Genomic DNA, 22,790 nt, shown 5'->3' with positions numbered 1-22,790 from the left:
GGCACTGATGAGGAACTATGTGCTGCAGTAAAGGAAAAACAGTAAGGAGAGGTAAACAGCATGAACTCTTCAACTATTGCTGCAGCACGTGCGAAAACTTGGTGCAATCGCATTAGGGCACCTTGCTGCTTTATTTCCTGTCTGGCATCGCTGCAGGGATCTGGTACATGTGGGATTATTTTTTTCCAAAATCTGATTCATCCTCCGTATGCTTCTGAAAACTCCCATTCCCATCAGCTCACCGCTAGATCAGGCTGTCTGGGCAGCTTACACGGCATCACGCCGCTGACCACTAATATGAAATATAATTGGAGCAATTCAAACCTCTCCCCCAAGGGTTGGTTCTTTACATCATGCACTACCCTGTGAAAGTAATAAAGTCAGTGAAAGGGGTTATTCAAGAGAAATTGTCAGTGTTTAATAAATCGTGCAATTAAATGCAATAAAACCTCAGTATGCTATTCATCTGTTCTGCCTTAACACTTAAGGCTGGGGCTTTTTTCAGAATAACGAAGTTCTGTCCTAGATAATTTTTTCCAATTTCCTCATTAGACAGGTTCTCATGAAGCCTTACAGTTCTTCGCACTGAACTAAGCTGCCAGAGTAGTGCACCTAATGTAATCATGGCATATAAAAAGTTATAGAGCAGTTCAAGGACTTAAGTAGCTCATAAATTTTTCTTCATATTTTCTCCCTAGTTCAGTTCAAGGCTGAATTTCAGCCATGACATTGTAGGCAGAAATTGTGGTCCCCTTTCTCCAGCATGGGACAGTGAGACACCTGGGGACAAAGGCCTGAAACAAAATGTTCTTTAAGTGCCCTTTTAAACTGCACTGTCACTGATTATCTCTCATAATATGTAACACCTGGGTCTGGTAACTGTGTGGGAGAGAAATTGAATAACTTAGCCAATATTCATCACCTGGCCTGGGAGATGCTCTTGCTGTCATTGCATGCTGTGCATTTGGTTTATAAACCCTCTGATTCCTGGGGTGGGAATAATGGCAAGGGGAGAAGCATCCATAGGGACCCTAAGATGAACCAACATGGTGGAGGAAGAAGGTTTTGTCCCAGGGATCATTCAGAGCCCTCCAAGGAGGATGTTTGGTGCTTCTCTTCCCACGGTGGAGTTTTCTAAGGGAGTCAGGGGATGGTCTGGGGATCTCCAGAGCAGCACTGGCCTCTGCCCTGGCTGGTGCTTGTGTACTGAAAATAATGTAAGCTTTCCTGCCTGGAAGGTGCATAAGTGTTATCACAGCATCTCTGCCAGGAAGCTCTAACATTCATTTTGGTGTTTGCTAGGTCCTCCCAAGGGAGATTCTCCAACACCGGGTGATGTTGGGGAGCAGGAGCCATTTCTGCTGGTCCCACTGGCTCTGCTTGTTTTTTTTTTTTTTTTTCCATGCTCCTGGGTTTTCCCTCTGTGTTAGCTCTGTTGCCTTTATCAGCAGTGGTTTGTGGGCCTTCAGAGAATCCTCTGAATTAGGTAATTCTCTGCACCTGCTTTAAAATTTTCACCAGGTTCTGCATATCCTTGATGATGAGGGCGGAGTCAGTGGCCTCTTTTTCACTGAAACAATCGTGATCATATAAATGTGTGTTGCCAGGTCTGAAAGCGGCTTTGTGCTCTCTTTCCTCTCCCAGGAAGGTGTGACTGATTTCAGAGCCCTGCGAGCAAAATTTCAAAATGATTCCAACTTGGACAACAATCTGATGCAGCCATGCAAGAAGCCTCCGGCTGAAATCCCTCCCAAGTTGGGCTCTGGAAGGAATGTTGTGTCTAGCCCTCTGCCCCCAAGTAAGAGAGAAGTGGCAATACCGAAACCCAAGGGTGAACCTGCCTATCCTGCCTCCCAAACATCTGCCCTCACACAACACAAGCCCCTGGTATGGCCTCGAGCCAAGCTGGGTTACATGGAGACGATGGGGCACAATGCAGAACACAAAGGCAACGTCTCAGAGAAAGGGTTGAGTTCTCCCAAGAATTGTCCAGAGAAACCTCTGCCATCCTATTTCACTGACAGACAAGGATCAGCCCGAACATCTCCAGAGGGGCCTCTGCTCCCAAATTCTTTCCACCATGCTCTACAGATCTGGGAGAACACTTTATCCCGTGGTGAGAAAGCAAGTTCAATGCTCCCAACCCAGCGGGCAGCAAACTTATATGTGCAGCCTTGCCTGGAGCAGAGAGCAACGTGTGCTCATGCTGTGTCGGGCAGCAGCAGGATGCGACCATCTGGAAGCCAGCCCTCCCTGGACTTGCCTGCCCAGAAGAAGGATGCTCTGTGCAGCAGAGCGCCGGCTCTTCCCCGGGCTCCCAGAGGACACGGGAGCTCTGATGAAGTCGCTGCTGAGAGCACAGCGACAACTGTGCTCTGCCAGCCGGGTTATCATGCTCCAGGAGAGCAACCTCAGCACCAGAAAGGTATAGCAAACTGTACGCTTAACCATGAGCATATATATATCTGCATATGAGCATATAGGTGCTCTGAAAGTGCGTGTTACAGCATCTGGAGAGAAAAGCTGTTATGGGTTGAGATCCTTAAAGAAGAGGCAAAACTGACCCACTGGAGTGCTCCCTGCCTTCCCTGGAGGTCCTGGAGATAAAAAATGGACCTCAAACTGCTGATGAGCTTGGGTAAAGGGAGGGGTCCCCATTTTCACCCAATTGTTTAAAGCTCACTTTATGAAATTGTCCAAGTTTAGAGAGTAGGATGGAGGGTGAGGACAGGGAAATATCTTTGGCCTTTCTCAGTTACAAGGTAAATGTGCCTACACACAGCTATTTTGTTTTTACACAGACATATAAAGTCTTGGCTTTTCTGCAAAGGTGGTTTAGTTCAAATTAAAATGGCTTAAACCTGAAAATCCCCCTCTGCACCCTCCCAGCTTTGCGAAAGATCCTATTTGAGCTTGGAGAGCATATTCTCCTTGCAGTATTTCTTATAGAAAATGGTGCTAGGAAATTTGAATGCTGCGAAGTTCCCCTTGCTAACGTCACGCCGAGTGATGGGGCACTGAAAAGATTAAGACTTTGTTTACCCTGGAAAGCTACCTCGCTCAGACTGTGTATAGAAAACAGCTATGCCACTAAATCCTGGCAGATTAAAATGTTATCGGTACAGAAAATTAGGCTAGTATTTTATAATTGAGAGGAAAGGAGCTGTCGAGAGCTGAGGCCCCAACATGGTTTGTAAAAATCTGTAAAAATGGACATTTCCATTTATTTTTCCACTCTGGTAACATGGTAAGAGCCCCGTTATGTAACAGAGATGCTGAAATTGGGAGGAAGCAGAGCTAGTTAGAAATCTCTGTATAACAACTAATGATCTTGCGTGGATTTTTGTTTAAATGAGGGCTGATGCCTCTCTTTGTGCTTCTCTGGAGCAGTATTGGAACCTCCCTTCTGCCAGCTCAGAGCAGGAAAATGCTCTCACAGCCTGGGGAACAAGTGGCCAAGAATTAAACCTCTCCCTTCAGCTGAATCCCTGGGTCCTGCCCCTGGGAAGCCTGCAAGACCCCTGAAGTTTGATCTCAGTGCTTTCCGAAGCGCCGTGCCCTCAGTCCACAGAGGAAATGAAACAAGTAAGAGGTTTCTAGTCTTTCTCCCCAAGCCTGTTATACTGAAAATGAATAATAATTTGCAGTTTATTGACATGTATAAAGCCACGATTACAAGCACATGGAAATAAGAAGCTGTTACTTATTTCTAGTATCTTCCTCAAGTATTAAAAAGAGCCTGACAGTTTCAGTGAGACTGATTTTTGCTCTTAATCTGGAAAAGGGATCTGGTTTTCCAGGTTGGACGTCATCCCCCATGCAGAAACCCGCTTTGCTCCCAACTGCAGCGTGTTGTGAGCGGTTTACAGCTGGCTGTAAAGCAGCAGCAGCTGTGTATGAGGCGAGCTGATCTTTATCACTCTGCTTCAATGGGAAATGCCTTGACTCTGCAGCACACGACTGTGGGAAGGCACAATAAAATCGGTAGAAACTGGTCTGCTAATCCCCCCCCTTCTGTTTTAAATACAACAGAAGGCAACGTCGTTAAATGTTCCAACATCAAGAAATGGAAAAGTTCAGTTTCCCATAATAAAACCCTATTGATGTTGCATAATAGAATATTCTGGACCGCTTATTAAGCTGTTAAATGGTGTTTCTTTATAGATACAGGCTTAATTATAGCCAGATCTTCAGGCACAACTTTTGCTGAATTCAAAGGGAGGTCCTTTTCTAAGAAAGGAGCTGCTAAACTCTCTTTGGCCATGTCATTGCTTATTGGTCTGCCCTGGCCTTGACAAGAATAAGAGGGAAGGAGAGAGGTTTTCACTGAAACCCTTTTCTAACTTACCTGCCTTTTTAAAATATATTATTTTGATGGAGAAAACTAGTTACATTTATATGTCGTTGTTTCCATGCCCTCTCAATATTGCTCAGTTATTGATCTCTAGAAAGCCTGAGGTTGTTGCCTGGAAACATGAAATAATGACATTTTAACATAGCCATGTCCCCAGTTTCTGCTGGCAATCTTATTTCACGCCTGCCTTTGTGTGCGGCGTGCTGCCTCGAGGACGGCCGTCCCCGTCACCGCAGCTGGCGTTCTGTAGGAGAGCAGTCTTGACTTCAAACGCTTATCTTCTGTGTTTGCGTGCAGCTGCTGAGGAAGAGGATTACTTGACCCCCCAAAGGTGAGTGTGTGGCGAGGCAACGTGGGGCTGGGAGGCAACGGGAGCACCCCCCATCCCGTGCTGCTGAAGCATCCCCGTGCAGTCTGGAGGGGATGTCCCGCTCCCAGAGGCAGCAGCTCGCTCCTGTGCAAACCTACATGGGAAGCTCAAAGCTGACTGGGATGACTTTCTAAAGCAGAAAGCTTCATCCTTATTTTCTCCTCTGGGCTTTTCAAGCAGCATGGAGAGCACTACCCATGTGTTGTTAGGTCCGGTTTAGCTGGTCAGAGGGAAAACTGCTGGTGCTTGGTTGCACCCACCCGCTGCGTGTTTTTCCCTTCCTGTTTTCCGTGTACTCAAGCTTGGTGTTTCTAGAAAAGTGAAGCTTTTGAGAGCTGTTGCTGCAACAAAGCCCTGGCATAACCGGCAGGTGCTGGGGTGGATTATCCAACAGTGGAGGAACTGGCCCTCCTGTGTGTTTGTGCAGCCAGCACAGCTGGGGTACAGGAGCCACTGCCCCCCCGCCCCATCCCCAGGACTTCAGCTGTCTACAGATGCTGAAGTGAGATTTTTATTGAGTGGTGGCCCAAACTTGCTCTCCAAAGGACGTGAACTGATGAGCTTGCAAGTGTTTGAAACGGCTCAAAAATCTTGCAGACAGAGTTGGTTCTGTATACAAGGGGATTCTGACTTTTTCTGGTATGTCTCTGACTTGTAATGAATAGTTGCGTAGTCATCCTGGTTCTGTGCCACAAGAACAGCAAAAGTGAAGGAAAATATTCATATACATGTTTTGTCTTAGCTGCATGAATACACAGCTGTGAAAATGGGAAACAGAATGTCTGAACCAAAGCAAAAAGAGGTGAATTCTTAAAATATTTTCTGTGCCCAAACAATGAACTCCTGCAGCTATCAGCACAGCAAGTTGGGCTTTTCACATCATGAGGTGTTCCTGCCAGTGTTGGCTGCTGTTTTGTTTAACTTTTAACCTGTACTTGTCAGAAGAGACCTGGTCAAAAAATAACCAGCTCCAAATCTGTCATGCACCACAAGGAAGCTGTCCTAGTAATACATTGCAGCAAGATTAGCTGTCTTGCTCTAATACTTGTGATACGGTCTTTATAATAGGTCACTTGTTAAATATTTACCATATGATGACTGGGGAAATTAGTTACATGAACTACAGCATAAAAATAAAATCATGGGGGGTTGTGGTCAAAAATTCCCCTCCTCAAAGCCTCACTTGTAATGAAGTCTGATCTCTTAGAAACCCTGATGTAGTTGCTTGGGCCAACTAATCCTGAGCTCTGATTCCTTGTTTGGGGATAAACACTTTGCCTTCACTGATGCTAGACAGGGATCGATCATCCCAGCTGTATTTCAGGTCCAGTATAGCACTGTGGTGTATATAAAGGGCTGTTTGGTGTCCAGCCAAGTTCCCGGGATGCTATTTTATCCCAGGACTGGGCTGGGGAAGAGAAGGGTGGGGTCTTTTCCTGGTTTTCTCTTCCTCAGGTGATGACAACGGGGACAAAATACCTACTTGTAGTATTAATGCAACATGTATATGTGTGTCCCCTTCAGTGGGACCTACATGTCCAAAACATGCTGTGGGACCAGCAAACTGGCAGGCAGTGCCCCCAGTGCTTGGGGGGCTGCAGGGGAGAGCACAAGGCTAGAGCAGCCTTTGGCATTAGCACAAGCTTCTGCTTGACTTCAGGTGTCATTTCTTACTCCAATTTCACTATTGTTGAAATGCACCTTGAGTTTCTTGTTCCTCTTGTTCTGCTTTCCAACAACTACTTAGTCCTCACTCTGTTGACACTGAGTTGTGACAGTAGGGTGATTCAAGTAAAACCAAACCCTCCCCGAGATTTATTATAGACTTACTGTTAAAAGAAGGAAGTTCTCACTGAAACTCTTCCTGGTATTCTTTCACCACCCTACCCTGTCCCCCGCATGCCTTGCAAGCTACATCTTGTGCATTTGCCCCTTCCCAGTACACTCCTGAGCTGCCATAACCTCTGCTGTCATGGGTGGAGGGGAAGCCTTGGGACTTTGCCTGGGTAATCCGGGAAGGTTTGGATGTTTCTCTGGATCTATTCCCAAATGATGCTTCTTTGAATTTCCAGAGAAGGAAAGGAAAAAGGAGAATGAGGAGGTGGGGACTAGGCTGGGAAGCCCAATGCTTCAGGCTGTGTGGTGCTGGGGCTGAAATGCTTTCCCTCCTGCAGCTGGCACATGCCACTTGTTGTGTTGGTATGGAGCGTGTGGCTTGACAAGGAACAGGGCCTTTAATCATACCCCCTGATATCTCTGTTTTCCCCTTCCTGTTTCCTTAAGTGAGAAACAGCATGCCAAATGGTGCAACCAGGTTGTTATTATTTGTAAAGTAGCTATTATAAGTTTGAAAAGTTCTGCGCTCTGATTTCCTTGACTTTTTTGTTCTGTTTCTACTTGAGGGATCGCTGTAGGCAGAAGACCATAATCCCAGTATGAAGTCCCCTGATGTGATTTGAGTAGCCTGTCCTCCCAGAGGAAAAGTGGTGGGAGTGTGGAGTCGGGGGGGGAAAGCTCAGCTGAGCCCTTCATCTAGCACAGGTCTCCTCTCCCTCCAAGGAATTCCTGATTTCACTTTACTTTCTTATAGGCTCAGTATCAAAGCACTTGAATTCCTTGTCCTTAAGATGAATAATTCTTTTTCAGACTTCTAAAAAGGCCAGAAAAAAAGATCTCTTCTCACTTTTCTTTCATCTTCTCAGTGCTCAGCTTGAAGAGCAGTATAATTATGAAGAAACCCCAACGTACCTGAATCAGTCTGGGGACACCACAACCTTGTGTGTCATTGAAGGTACTTTGCAAGGCAAGACTGCTAGGTGAATTACATGCTATGTGGGATAGAGCTTTTTAAAAAGGAAATAATACAGTTTCTTCAAGCTGAGAAATGCAGCTGTGCATTGGTCTCGGTGACCAAAGATGACTTACTGTCTCTCTGTGCACTGTCAGTGTGTGACTGTGACTTTGGGGCACAGACGAAAAAGGAGTTTGCATTTTGGTGGTGAAATGGTGCTTACAGTAGAACTGCAGTGGGGAAAAGTTAGGAGATGCTACCCATGTAGAAGAGAAATAAAAGAAGATAGTGAGGCAAACTTTAGCATCTTCTTGGGAATGAACAGGTACAGGGTACAGAGATTTTCCATCTCCATCACTACATCTTCCCAGTATAATTTTCTCTATCAGAGTTGCCACTGCTCTGCTTTTACACTTTTCAAAGTTATCTCCTTTTGGGGAGGCTAGTTTCTGCCTTATGCATTGTTTTTTTCTCCCATTGGAACAGGAGCCAAGCAACTTCCTTGAGGGGACCTGCCACAGCTCTCTTGGGTTTGTCCCTAGGGCTATGAAAACAGTGGCCAGTCAAGCTTAATGCTGAAGTCCTCTGAATGTAAGCCAATGTTAAATAGCAAATTGAAGGACCCTGGCCAGTAGCACATGTTGAATGTACCGTGGTGAATGTGTGTCTGGATGATGAGCATGTGGGCTGAAGTTGGGTTTACAACTTAGTGCAATGACTTTAACGTGGACTAAAAAGTAATATGTATTCACAAATATCTTTTCTAGTACCTAAAGCAGAGCACCAAGAACACAAGGTAAGTGTCATCACAGCCAGGTTTGATCTTTCATTCAGGCTTGACGTTACTATACATGCCATGCTTTCATAGCTTAAAAATTTTTAATACCTGTAATACATGTAACAAAGTGGTAACACCATCTGGACATTGGTGGTAGACCAAGTAAGTGTCAAGCACAAATACCAAGATCATGAATTCTTGAAGGAAAAATCCACTGAATCGTTATGGAAGTTCCTGCCAAAGGCGAGCTGGTGTCAGTAATCCCTCTGTGAAGGCATAGAAGCAAAATTGAGCCAGGTCCCTTGCTGTGGCAGCATGCTTCAAGTTTTAGCTCATAAACCAGGGCAACTGTTGTGGGTGTGACTGTTTGGGTTTTCATTCCCTGCTGCAGGGAAATCTCAGCTGCAAAGTACAACCTGACTCTCTTCATTTTACCCTGGCTGCAAAGGAGGTGGCTGTTCACCTTGGCAGTGGAGATATCATGTGGTCAAGGCAGGATAGTGCATTGCACCGGGCAGGTATTGCTACAGCTGTCCCTAGAGAAGGCCTGCATGGCCGAGCTCACAGGTACTTGGCTGAGAGAACACACTGCCCCGTGCCCAGAGATGATCTTGTACTGGGTATCAGTTCTGGCTCTGCTAAAAGAGGGGAGATGACTCTTTGGAAAATGTCAAACTTCACTTTCAAGTCCTGACTTGCAAAGCAATCAAGTTGTCCAGGAAATAGCACAGGTTTCCAAACTCACTTATCTGTGCATGATTTGCAGAGAGGTTCTCTGGTTTGGCTGTAGTCTTATTTTATGGTAGGTTGGAAAATCTTTATTTAATTAAAAAAACTTCCTCCCCTTCTGTAAGCTCTCCAACCTGAAATTGCTTTTATTCTGACCAGTAGCTCCATTGGCATGATCCCTTGCACCGTTACATTATCCCTATATAGTTTGTCAATATGTGTATCCCCTGTCCTGCAAAGTAGAGGAAGTATCCTTGCCTGATGACTATTCCAAACATAAAATGCTTCTGGGCTTTCTGAAGAAATATTTCTTTAAATACTAGATGACAGTTGAGGCCTTGTATAAAAGCTTGACTGCTGAAAAAAGCACAGTGGCTGAAGGTTTTCCTCTTCTTTATTCTAGAAACAGAAGACTTTTCTCTTTGCCAAATCCAGGTAATTTCCTTTCCTTTCTCTCAAGTTTCTTCTAACCCCACAACTAACCCAGATTAGGGTTAGAATTTTGTAACACTCAGTAAATAGAAAGTAATTTCATATACTCCATGACCAGGACAATGTAGGTGATGATGCTCTTCTGTGTCGGCACTCATGGTTTCTAAGATTGTTTTCATTCTAAAGCATATCTGGAGGGGAGATTTTCTTCTCTCCTCTGACACTGAGAAAAAAATGCACTGTCTTTTCCTACTGAAACCTGAACTCAGTTCGAGGCTCTCAAACTGAGACATCCTGTTCCAGGTCCAAAACTGTGTGGTAAGGCAAGGGCCACACTGAATTTCACTCTATAAATGTCATGTTTCAAACTCCTTGCAATGTTTAATTACTGTCATTGGCTGAAGACTGTTTTTTTGATGGGGATTGAAGAATCATATGATAAAAGGGGGGACACTTCAGTGGGAAATGTTGTGATGCTGGAAAAAGTATAATGTTCTGCCTTCTGCTGCTGTATCTTCTTCCCTTAATTGCAATGTGGTATGGTGAAAGTCTTGTGAGACAGGTACCACCACTGGCAAATGGATCTAGCTTGTCCATTCCTGCTACTAGGAAACAATCATCTTAGTTTGTCTCTTTTCTAAGTGTGATTGCTATTACTCCAAGTAACCAGTGGGCTTTAGATTTGGATTTGCCCTTACTTTTAGTACTGGTGATCTTTTTGGCATCTATCCTTATTCAAAGGGAAAACGAGCTCCTCATTTGGGCACAGTCATAAAGCAATCTGTTAGTGATTTTGATGAAGTGTCTCTGTTCTGAGTTCTCTCTCATTTCTGAAATTTTCCATTCTGGAAGAGCTATAATAGAGGATGAAAATGAAGAAAAAACAAGTCTTGAAAGAGAGGAACAGGCAGCAAAGACAATTTCGAAGGTATGGTATCCTTGAGATTAATTTTCAGAATTACTGTAGGACGTGTCTTCTCCTTCTATTCTCCCTCTCTTTGGGAAACAGTTAAAAACAGTGTCTTTAATCACCTGGGTTTTTTCTGTCTTCTCTTTTGTCTGATCATTGCTCAACTGCTATGGCCTAAAAGGCAGATAGGGCTGCCAAGCAGCACCTATGTCTACCAGACATCATTGATGCCAAAGGGGGTGAAACAATTTTAAGTCATCAGGAAGGTAGCTTACATTCTTATAGATGTATATATGTAGGTTATATTAACTTATATTAGAAAGCTGTTTCTAAAGACTGTATTGACCAAACCAAATGTCTGATCTCAGACAGGTGGAAATGAAAATGTATCTCCCATCAGCCAAACTGAGGAAGATGGTAGAGGTGGGATGAAGGTGCCACAAGTGAAGCAGGATGTGACCAGCACCCAGACTGCAAAGCATCCTACCACACAAGGGCTGGCAAAAGACAGAGCAGAGCTCTGTGAGTATCTCATTGCGCTGTTGAGTGTTTCCTCAATCCTCAGTCCCATCTGTTGCCCAAATGTCTCTTCCATATGGGAAATAATGTTAAATTTGGATGCAACTCTTGAACCAATTTAGTTAAACCAGGGCAAAAGGTTGCATGCGCATTTGTATTCTGGTCTGAATAATTTATTTTGGCTTTGCAAATAGCTTCCTAAGTTGGTTAACCATCTGCATAACTCAAACCGAGTTGTTTGTTTTTCTAGCAGATTGCCCTTATCCGAGAGAGCTGAAATCCATCTCCTCTGCTTCTCATAATTTATTGAGTCTCAGAAAAGGGTTTGGCTAAGGCTTGTGGTAGAAACACACGTGAGCAGAATGAGAGCCTGAAGTCTCCCCCTGTCCCTTATTAAGATGGATGATGGCTCCTTGCTCCATCTTAGTAGTCCCAGTGAGCCTTTTTTGGACTTTAGGCTTCTTCTGTCACAATGCTCTGAGATAGCATCCAAAGCTGGTGATATACACCTCAGCTGCACGATTAAACCCAGTCATGTCTCCTCTGTAAACACTATTTTGCAATTCCAGGTAGATATGTGTATGGGCTCTACTCTGCAAAGGCTTACTCCTGCCTCTGCAAGCCGTTAGTGTGATATGGCAACATTTTGAAGATGAAAGGGAAAAAAGTAGCTCTGTTAGGCTCTGTGGACAGACCAGGAGTGTGAAGGAGAAAGTGTAAATTGACCGTGGCTGTGTTTGTTGTTATTGGTGTGGTCCTCAGGTGGTGTTTTTTTAAAAATTTTCAATCACTTCATTAAGGTTTTGCTTGACCTTTGAACAGCTGGAGGTAATTTCTGTTGGGATTTTTTTTTTTTAAGTACTCATGGTGAGCCTCCTGCTATTGCTTCATCAGAGAGGCCAGTTTGGAGAATTGTTTGATTCCCACCCCACCCCCATCCTTTTCTTCTTCTTCATGGGGGTTTGAATGTTTTGCAGAAATGTTGGTCATTAAGTAAGCTATATTGTGGTGGTGCATGTTTCTGGTGAGATCTACTGCATGCACCCATATTTATTTAGAAACACTATTTGCTTTTATTTGTGTGGCTGCATTTCTGTGTTATTCCAACTCTCTTAAATCAGTCTTAAGGATTTAATATTGCCACTTAACAGAGTCCTCCACTAATAATCTCCTAACCTCATGAGGTGTGACTCTCATGCTCTATTCCAGCCCTTGCTGGAATACATCTGTGGGATACTATTCCTCCTTGTCTCCTTTTCAACATGTTGATTTACAGGTGTATTCACAATGGACTGGCCTGTTATTTGGATCTTAGCACCTCCACCAACCATGCTAAGCCCTCCCTTCAATCACTTCTGTGAACATCCATAAATAGTCTCTTGGGATGTTTTCTGGTGAGGAGCATTTGGGTCAGAGCTGCCACAACTGAGAATTTTGATGGATGTTTTAATATTTTTAAACCTAAGCTATTTTAAAACTTTTAAAACATTTAACTTTAAAATATTTTAAACTTTCTCAGAGTGGCTCAAAGCAGAGGCTTTCCTGGACTCAAAGGAGTGGGAAGTATGTCTGTAGGCTCTTTGTTGTGGGATCAGCTGTTAACAGTTGTCCTTGCCTTGAGCGAAGTTCCTCAGAAAAGCTTCTAAAGTAAAGGTCCTTTCTCATTTCCAGTGTGCTACATTGATGTTGGTGGTCCAAAGCCAGGAGTAGGAAGAACTACCTTGAACCAAAACGCTTGTCAGTCTCTGCAAGCACCAGCAGATATATATGATGATGTTGAGGAAATGCATGATAGACTGTGAGTATGGACCTGGGCTCTTTGCAATGGCTGTGTCTATGAAATGTCTTTTAAAAACTATGCTGTAGCACATCCCCACGTAATACTTCTGTCTTCTAGCAACCACACATCGGATGCCTCCGGTCCATTTGCTTCAACCAGCAGTAAGTGCAGCACATGGGGAAGCTTGAATGGGAGCTGCTTTTAATTTGGGCTGGTCCCTGGGAGATTATGCGAATAGCCGCATTTAACTTTCAACATCTATAGTGTAGCCTCCTGGCCTGGTTGCTCTAAATTCCCATTAAAACCAGGGGGGAGCAATACATGTGTCTAGCATGGAATTTATGTGAGTGACCTTGAAACCTCTGTAAGAGTAAAATGTAATGGTCTGGGTGCAATTTGTCCAGCAAACCTCACCTCATCACTGCTGAACAAGGTTTGTGATAATGGCATGCCTTGGTTTTAATTTTCAGGAAACAGCTATGAAGAAACATATGAAGATGTTGAGATTGGGGGTGATAATCGAGCAAAAATGGAGTAAGTTGCAATTTCTTAGCTTATATTTTTAAATACTGACCTTGATCTCCCATGCCAGGTACTGACTGGAAGCCCTTTTTTTTTCCTAATGCAACTGCAGAAAAGTTGTTCCATGGGTGGGTTTTTTCCTCCTCTTCCTCTCTCTTTCCCTTTTGGCTAATACTTAGGGAGAAAAAGTAGTTATTAAAATGAAATCCCTAAGCAATGAGGCCTTTCTATTAGAGTTTGTAGCACTCTTCATCCATTGGAAGTACTCCCCTTACAGACCTCTCCTTGCATAAAACACCTTGCTAGCCTTCTCTTGATCAAAAGCTTTGCTCAGCTATGGCTGAGAAATGGCACCTTTTTTTGTGTGCCAAAAGAGGTAATGCTCGAGAGACAAATAGGGACACTGTCTCCATAAAAAGGGGCAAAGTGCTCACATTTCAGATCACAGAATGTTGGAAAGCTGAAAGGAGCCTAGGGTGACATGTTGTAACTAACTTGCAACCTGCTCTTTTTTTATATAGCTTCTCAAGATAATTGCTTCCATAGGGTGTGTTAGAAAAGCAATGAGTTTTGCAGCCTTAGGTTTCTATATTGCTTGAGCTTCCCAAATGGATTAAGAGGTGAAATGTGAAGTTAGTTGTGTTTTTACTTATTAGCTTTGTGTGGTTCCCTACCCTCCTGCAGTGAAAGACTTCCTGCAACTCTTTGTAAGAAATAGACAGCCTTTGGGAACAGCATATGGGCTGGGGATGCTGCACACAACGGCTTTGAGTGCATCTGGTGGCTCTCTTCTAAGGAGCAGTGTGGGAGGAATAATAAGGTGTTGCGGTACGTCTGCTTTTCCCTTACGGATGTGAGACTCATACTGGTTTGCATCTGGATTCAAGTCTAGCTTACGCGTGTGTGTAGGGCCTGCATGTGTCAGAGTGGGGAAAAAGATATGGGAAACCTGAAACCCTGGAGGTGACTGGGCAGTTATTAAAAGGCAGAAGTGTAATTTCTCTGCAAATTGTCCATGAAAGTTGCGTGGTGGACATGCCCGAGCTCCTCCAGCCAGAGGGTAGTGTGCTGGTGTCTGCGTCCAGCTTCTGGACCAGCCATGCCTGTCCCTCACCTGCTGGGAAGCGTACCCGTGCCTCTTCTCCACCTCTCTGCACACGGGTGCTGAACAGTACCAGAAATTAATCTCCACTGCTAATTCACAGACGAGCAGTGCATCTTGCTGGGTTTTCAAGGCAATTTCATGACAAGGCTAGGGTTGGGACAAGATTCACAGGGTTCTGAGGTCAGTGTCTGTATCCCCAAAGCAGTCTTTATGTAATCTTTCTATTGATCCCACATGCAGGATTAGGCGTGCTGATACACATAAAGTATTTTTAATAGTGCTTGCGCATGGGTAATGTTCCCCATGTGAGGATCTTGGTTGTTCGCAGATACTTTATTAGAAAATTGTTATGTGGCTTTGCAACCCCCATAAGCTTCAGAGAGAAGCGTGTGTAGTGGAACGCGCTTCTCAAGAGCATACATGACAGAAATGTGTGATAAAGGGTAGCACAGACAGATGCTGTTGAATTTTTGTCCCTTTTGTCAGGAGTTTTTACTCCAAAGAAACCTGGATCATTCCGTAGTTGTTGGCTCAGAGGAGGATGACTTCAATTAACACTGAAAAGTTTAAAGCTAAACAAAGATTTGAGCTTGGAGTTTATATAATTAAGGATCTTTTGCTGTGTTGGTGCCTATCTCATTGAATCCATCATCCATCCGTATGATGCTGTTAAGGCTTAAAGCTGAACTGAGGTCTAAGGTCGGCTGACCTTTCTTTACCTGCTTCAGGATCTCTGGGGCTATGAGTACTGCACCTCTCGCGTAATTCAGTGCCTACTATCTCTTTAATTTATAATCTTTCTGTTTTGGACAGAACAGAAAAACAAAAGAGATTTGGAAACTTGTTTAAGATAGAAAAGTTGAAGCTGAAGAATACCAGGTTCAAGGAAAACTTAAGGTAAGAAAATGTTGGTTGTCCATTCCCTTCCCCCTCTGAACTGGAGCATTCAAATTTGCAGTAATTTTAGAGTAGGAGGTCTAGGAGTAAAGAATACAACTTCATCAGGAAAGTTATGCTAAAAGGGCTTCTATTAGCTCACTGGAAGCTGCTATGGCAGATGTGGCCAATGGTCCCTCTGTTCAGGTTCTCCAAAGTCTCAAGCTGGTCCTACAGCAGTGTCCAAATTTTCATAGGCTTTCTGCTGCCCTTTGTACCTTTCTGATACCTCAGCATGATGCAGGTACACAAGGGGATGTAGAAATGTGATACATGCTGCCTAGACCTCTGGGCCAGGACTAGGCAAAAGCTTGCTGATGTGGCTCTTAACGGTCGAGATTTTTTATTCCAAGTACCATTTATAGCCAGGCCAGCAACAGCATCTGCTGAATAAGTCTACTGTTGAGTCTGTAGTCTAACAAGTTAAGATAGAGAATATTGTATAACTTCTTATAGTGTCCTTTTGGGTACTCTTACTTTAATATTCAAAACCCTGGTTAAGGTTCCATGGAAACTTCCCTTTTCTCAAGTGCACAGTAGCTGCCAGCAGAACCCGTCCTCCACCTCTGCCAGCATGTGCCTCACAGTGTGCACAGTGCCTAAAGTCCAGGAAAATGCTACTTTTTCTTATTTCTTCAGAAATTCCAAATTATCTCTTTCCTCTTTTATATGAAGAAGGTTTGTTTTACTTAATCTTTTCACACTAGGTGCTTTGCCTTGTTAGATATCATTATAGGGAAGGAGCCATCAGGTTTCATGCCATTCTTCTGTTTCAAAAAACCTTTAAAGCTCCTACAAGTATCTTGGGTATCTACAATCATTTTCACTTTAAATTCTTGCGCAACCCATGATGTTGGCAGACTACAAGGAAGGAATTACTACGGACTTCAGTTACAAACTGTCCATCGACCCTCTTGCTATTGTGAAGGGGTGTATGGGTGGGCAGGAGGAGGGTGCTTTTGCTGCTTTGGACTGTTCTTTGGGTGCAATGTAGACTTTTCATAAACTGCTTGATGAACACATGGCTCTTCTTGCTGTCAGAGGATGGAGGTGCTTATTTAGCAAGGGCGTAATCCTGTCAAATGCTGTTGGTGTCACGGAGCCCATATACCTAGACCTGCCTCCATTGCTTCAGCAGCAAGCACTGCTGGCTTGGTGGTGCTCAGGGATTTTTGAGTGATGCTGATGTTCAAACTTGTTTCTAAAAGCCTCTTTCTATCCACAGATTGTTTTCCACTTCAGCACCAAATTTAGGTAAGCTGATTCTTGGGGATCTGTGTGTGTGTATGAGAGGCAAATGTATTGCATAATGCAAAATCAACTTTACGCATTGCGCCTTTCTGAAAATCATGTAAAGTGACAACCTGAACTTTGAAGACTTGATAGGGATTTGTGCTTCAGCTGAGGTGGCTTTTTTGCTCATTTTTGAGTGTTTTTTCATTGAAGAGGATCATTCTTCCTGCAGATCTGAATGTGTTTAGGAAGGCAACGTGTGAAGCAGTCCATGGTGAGCCGCTACATCCAGGCTGGCTGCTGGTGAACAGCTGAGGGCACTGCAGCAGCTCTCTGTAAATCTACTTAGTGCTGCCTGATGGAGGGACAAGTTCGTGCCTTGCATAAACAGGGGTGGATGCAAAACCTGTCCCCACTAATCAAGCCTTGAGAAGGTGCTGGTGTGAACACACCCATGTCCTTGGGGTGGAAACCCTGCTCAGGCTGGCTGCAGTGCAAATCTGGGGCTTTCCTGCTGCTCCTGCTCCATTGAGCTGGATGGCCAAACCCACCCAGAAAACTGCCCACAAACACAGCTAACAATCCCAAACATTCTGACTTGTGCTGGAGTTTTGCCTGGTTTTTGGAGCCCCAAGGATCTTCCTTTCGCATTGCCTTGGCCCCTTTGGGTTGAATGACTAGCAGCAGCCCAGATTTCCCTCTGAAATATCTCACTTTGAGTACCAGGCTCAGAATGACATCTAATAATTTTCTCTGCTGCATTTTGGCTGACAGTGGCTGTTTCCCAGGAGAACATGGTGTACGATGATGTGGGACAGAGAGAGCCAAGGTGAGGAAGGTGCCCTCTCCTGGGGCTGGCCCCGGGGCCATGGAGATCTTCCTCTTGGCATAAACCTGTGCCCTGGGGACCCTGCTGCACTGCAAGCCACCGAGGGTATGAGCTGGTCGGGACTCAGTCCTCTGGAGACAGTCCAGATGCCCTCTCCATGTGTGTTTAATTTGGCAAGTAACATCCCACAAAATGTTTCTTCAATGTTACCTAGTTAGGGCCAGAGACGTGAAAAGGAGAGAGCTGCTCCCTGAAACACGTGAAAATTCAGAGAGTTTTCCTAAGGAAGGGGAAAACTCCAGCTCCCAGACCTGATAATCAGCCCCATCCTGGCAAGCTCATTGTCAGAAAAATTACTTTTAATAGGAACAGCATGTCTTGATGTCTTGCTGCCAGATGATTGTGGCAGCAGAGCGTGCTGGTATAAATCACAGCAAGTGTTTGCATTTCAGTGGTGGTTGTGGGGGGACACAGAGAGAAAAATCATGACTTTTTAGGTACACGGCCTTGGGGAGGGAACGTGGTCTGCTGGAAAAAACTTGAATTTCCATGTGGCTCTTTCCCCTCCTCTCAGAGAGAAGGACGACAAGTACAAAACCTGGATGCCAAAATTTCTGATGGCGAAAGAGGATAAGGACCAAAGGAAAAATAGCAACGCTGTGGAAAGGTCTTGATTTCCATTCTGTGTTTTCCTGTGTTGTCTAACTTTGTACACGCGTCTCTCAAGTCGTTTGCAGGAGTGGGATGTGCAGATATTTTGTGTTGACTACAGCTCCAGGGTCCTTTCCTTTTGAACCCAACTATCAGGAAACTGCAGAAAATATCTCGAGGGCAAAACAAAATCTTGGATCTGAGCTGTATGCAAGTGGTGGATACCCTGAGGGTCTCATCCTGAAGTTGTATCATGTCTTCCCACTTAGATGAGACCAAAAGGTGTTACTTGCTATATATTTGGCTGCTTTTCTGCCATGCTCAGTCCCATTCCTTCTGTAATTGTGCCTTTGATTAAATGTTTCATCTCTGTGGATCAGGTATTGCTATTTTGGCAAGAGCACTGTGTTTAGAAGCCCTGTACACAGCATAGTAATTGTTCCCCTTGCCCTTATTTTAACATACTAATTTCTTGGCTCTTCTTTTTCCAGCTGGGTTTATTGCATTGCCTCTCGCTGTACCATTTGTGCATAAAAACAATAATAAACCCCAAATTCACATGGAAATAGGTGTTTCCATTTCCCATTTAGATCAGAAAATTGTGTGTTACAATGACCTGGGACTTCAAAGAAATGCAAATCAGAGGTCTGTTTTGGGGGTTCTCACCACAGATTTCCTGCATGGGGTTGCTCAAACACCTCTTGTTGCTTTGTGTAAAGTCGTGCATATGATTTTACAGAGTGACAGAAGGTCGATACCATTTCATCCGTTCCTTAGAGATAGCAGGTCCTGCAGGCTGAGACAGCCAAGGAGGCATCTCTTCGCAGTTTAAAAGTCCCTAATTTCAGCTCTTGTTTCCCCTCCTCTTAATTTTAAGAACATTAAAGTTAGCCAAGGTTGAATGATTTATTGCAAGTGGGTATCTTTTGTTTGGTTGATTTTTCCTGTCTTAGTTTTAAAATTAATACCATAGCTGGAATTTCAGGTACCAATCAGAAAGAATGGCATCTCCATACCCAGAGAATGCCCCAGCATGAATGGACATTGCTCCCCTTAAGTAGGTCATAAGAGCTTGTTTTTCACTTTACAGTGCCGTATATATATGTCTGCTTGGGCGACTTTCTCCTCTATGTGTTAGAATAGTAACAGAAATCTGGAGAGCGGTGTCAAGTCCCACTTCCATAAATGACTCAGGATGAGAGTTATCTGGGGACTCTTTATGTCTGAATATAAATAAAACCAGAAGGATACAAACTGCTGGGGGAAAAGTGAATTGTTGACTTCTATAAAAACACGACTGATTTGAAACACTAGAGAGTTTGTTTGTTCCCACGCTGCTTACAGAGAAAACAGTTATTCCAAACTGAGATACAAAATAGCTCAAGTTGTGTTCACCAACGGATTTTAGTTGTGTATTTATCCTTTTATGAGAAGTAGTGATGTGAGTGGTGTGCTTTGCTATTCCAAGAGTTCATTGCAGACAAGGCTGGAGTTAGGCTCTGGGTTGCATTTCCCAATGTGCCAGGGGTTATTATCTCAGAAGCGTGTGTATCTCTCTCTCAGCAGAAATATCTTCAAGGTCAAGAATAGCAATGCAGAAAAAAGCAAGAAGAAGGAAATAGAAGAGACGTTTTTTAGAGAAACATTTATGGTACGTGTCTTTTTGGAGAACTAGTTGTGTCAGAGGAGGAAAGCAGTCGTGTGTCGTGCTTAAAAGATACATGCTGGAAAGTTGTCAGACCTTAGCTATTCTGGGAGAGATGTCCCACTGACCTGCTGCCTCCTCCCCTAATCAGGGATCTTCATCAGAGATGTTTCTGGGGTTTTTCCCCCCTCTTCAGCCCCCAACAAAGCCTCACAACCCATCCTGAAAGCTCTTCTCTCAATCCCTCCCCACTGCCCTTAAAGACATTGCACACGAGTGTAGAATAACTTGGGGTTTTCTTTCTTCTCTGCAGTACAATAAGGAGATCAGTGTCATCAACACTGCCACTGCCGAGTGCTCAGTCCCCAGTATGAGGAGGGTTGATCTCCCAGTCACAGCTGGAGAACAGCTGGACGTTATTGATGTCACAGAGGGCAACGCAGTGATTTGCCGCAATTCGGAGGGCAGATGTAAGTTTGCAGAAAGCCTCTGGCATGGGTGGTCACTTTTCAATTCTGTTTTGAGGGGCAAGCAACAATATGTTCTTTGTGCTTAGCCACCGAGACTTTATTTGCTCAAGAGTTGACTAATTTACTTCTTTTTCTCCCCTTCTCTCAGATGGGTATGTTCTAGTGGAGCATTTGAACTTCAGGTAAACTCAGATTTTATTTATTATGATGCATATTTTCTTCTCCTTCCCATGTATAGATATTTGAGATCTGGAGGAATGTACTTAAAACTCTGAAGGCGGGGGAAGGTTAATATAAACAGCCAGTATTAAATATTAAATAAGTATTTCCAGTTTTAGTCTGCTATTCTGCTTCTATACAGGTTTCCAGTCCAACTGCAGCTAAAAAAAGCCCCGTCCAGTCATGACTTGTATAAATTGGAGATTCTTGACTGCCTTCAGATATGCCATATTAATTCACATCTGCTGCAAACATGGGCCACTCGATGTGCAGCGCCTTGCCAAAACACACCCTTAAATCCCCTGCTGCCATATCATTTCCTTGCATGCTCATGCATAATTGATACAAACGAACCTCCTATTGCCCAGGTGCCCATTGCTGTGAAACTTTCTTTTTTTGAGACAGACAGCACTAACTGCTGCGAGAGCTGCTCTCCCCCGGAGCATCCCTGAAGGTCTCTTTTGTGCTTCCCGCAGCGGTGAGAGCGCACGTTGGTCAACTGTGGAGTGATGATGCAAATGTAAATAAAGTTGGTTTTTTTTTTTTACGCTTACAGTGTTTAATGTGAAAGTGATGTTTCCTTTTTTGTCTGCTATTTAGAGCATGTCTTCACTGATTATCTCAACATTAGTTATTTTCAGTATTTCTCACTTTTTGGAGTACCTTGTTGGTCGGCTCTGAAATGGCCATAACGTTTCTGCGTTTTCATGGAAAAGAATGTGCAGTTTAGTTGCTCCGTCTCGTTACTGTCTGGTTTAGGTGCTGGAATTGCAAGGCTCCCCAAAAGATTTGTTCTTTAAAAAGAAAACCATCTAAATTTGAACTGGTTTTGGACTTGACAAGAGTATTGAGACAAGAAGTATGTACTGCCACACTTGCTGGGTTAAATATATAAAATAGTGGAAAACTTGACTCATTTCTTTCCAAAAAATATTAAAAAAGAGTAAATAAAGCATTCAGTCAAAATTTACTTTATTTTTGTAAGCTAACTTAGGCATCCCAGATATGTAAAGGCTGACTTCTGGCTCCCACCAACTCGCAGCAGCAGGCAGTTACCCAACAGTTGCCCCTGTGTTCGGGCTATTCTCCGCTGTGGGCCTGGAGGATGATTGCTTATTTTAAGAAAAATGCTCCTAAATGTAGGAAGAGAAATATAAATTGCTAATGGCTTCTCCTCGGTGTATCCAGGGGATACCTTTTCAAAAGCAGAAAAACGTGGATAGGGTTTTTACATGGTTTTGGAAGAAAAAAACCTTAAATATGACTGTAGTGTACAGCTTCTGCCCCTCCCCAGCACATTTTAAGAGCCCCTATCAGTTTGCTCATAAATATCCTAAAAATGTAGATGGTTTAATTAGAAATTATTAAATGTTCCAGGCTTAAGAAAACAGAGCAAAATAAAAGCGCTGTTTGCCACACGGCCATTTCAAAGCTGGCATAGGAGACATCAGAAAAACAGAGCAAATATTTAACATTTACTTTTAAGTCCATACAGGCATTCTTATTTATTTTACCATGTGGTTACTATTAAGTGTGTTGGCCTGCATCCATCCTTGCAATAAAAAATAAATAAAACAAAACCCTGTAAGCATGCGCAGCTTTGCAGGCTTGCCAGCCCAAATATTTAGACTTCTCTAGCTGAGATGGAGACTTTGGGGAGCTGGAGTGTGTGTTCGGCTTCAGAGCTGGCTGGGACGTGCTCTATGTCCTTCACCTACAGCCTTCATGGGGAATTATCCTGCTGGAAGTTGTGGAGACGGTTTACCTGGGGGGCTTTTTTCCATGGCAATGTTTAGGATTGATACTCTGAAGAAAACACTCCTTTCCTTGACTCCTTCCTCATCTTCCTCCCCATCCAGCACTAGCTCACAAGTCCTGAAGTCTATTAATCACACACTATGTAAGCACTACAGGTAAATCTTGTATTAGCCACATGTGCTAGTTGTTTTTTGTCTCCTAAGGAAGTTATTTAACATTTTTTTTTCTTTTTTAAAAATTATGTGTAAAAAAAAAACACCAACAAAAAACCCCCTCCCCTTATGCTCTGTGTTATACGTGATCGGGCCCTGATCCCAGTGCAATTACATTATTAAAAAAGTGAAAGTCTGTGTGGGTTTGCACCCCAACTCGATGCAAACCATGAATTTCTGCACTGGTGTTGGCAGCTGACTTAATGCAAGGATGCCTTGTGATGCACTTAAACTGTTTTGCTTCATGGACAGATTCCAACGTATATCTAGAAGGAAAGCCCTTGATACGGGATGACTCAAGACAATACAAAAATGCTTGACATAAAGCAACTTGATTTCCTCAATTAAACCGCAGGTGGGCTATATTTAAGTCAAGATACTGGTCAGGAAATTAAATTCTTCCTCTTTCCTTTTTGTAGCCTTGCTGGTACCTCCTAAACACATCAAAACTTGAAGTAGTTCTCATGTGAATTTTAAAACCTGTTCCTCCATGCTCCTACTCAAAATGGAGATCATCATGATAACCATTCTAATTTGCTGAATCTGA

General features: G+C 43.6%; 1 protein-coding gene across 2 annotated transcripts; it reads left to right on the top strand.

Moving 5' to 3' along the window:
• The first annotated feature begins 1,554 nt into the window (after positions 1–1,554).
• On the top strand, positions 1,555–20,801 carry FYB2 (FYN binding protein 2). 2 transcript variants are annotated; one of them, XM_042807849.1, is made up of 19 exons: positions 1,555–2,425; positions 3,391–3,585; positions 4,652–4,685; positions 7,427–7,515; positions 8,283–8,311; positions 9,426–9,457; positions 10,307–10,382; positions 10,733–10,886; positions 12,555–12,681; positions 12,781–12,824; positions 13,134–13,197; positions 15,104–15,187; positions 16,452–16,480; positions 17,234–17,288; positions 17,863–17,955; positions 19,506–19,590; positions 19,898–20,054; positions 20,203–20,236; positions 20,679–20,801. In XM_042807849.1, exons 1-19 carry the CDS (start codon positions 1,594–1,596, stop codon positions 20,686–20,688), a joined length of 2,223 nt encoding a protein of 740 aa, XP_042663783.1. In that variant the 5' UTR covers positions 1,555–1,593; the 3' UTR covers positions 20,689–20,801. The 2 variants fall into 2 exon arrangements, with proteins under 2 accessions (XP_042663783.1, XP_032864659.2); XM_033008768.2 differs by having other exon boundaries at positions 19,503–19,590.
• Positions 20,802–22,790: the final 1,989 nt, after the last annotated feature.

Source organism: Tyto alba, unplaced genomic scaffold, assembly GCF_018691265.1.
Source record: "Tyto alba isolate M040663 unplaced genomic scaffold, T.alba_DEE_v4.0 Super-Scaffold_1000006, whole genome shotgun sequence".
Taxonomy (NCBI): Eukaryota; Metazoa; Chordata; class Aves; order Strigiformes; family Tytonidae; genus Tyto; species Tyto alba.
The sequence above is the reverse complement of the archived record's forward strand: the minus strand, read 5'-3'. Positions and strand labels throughout refer to the sequence as shown.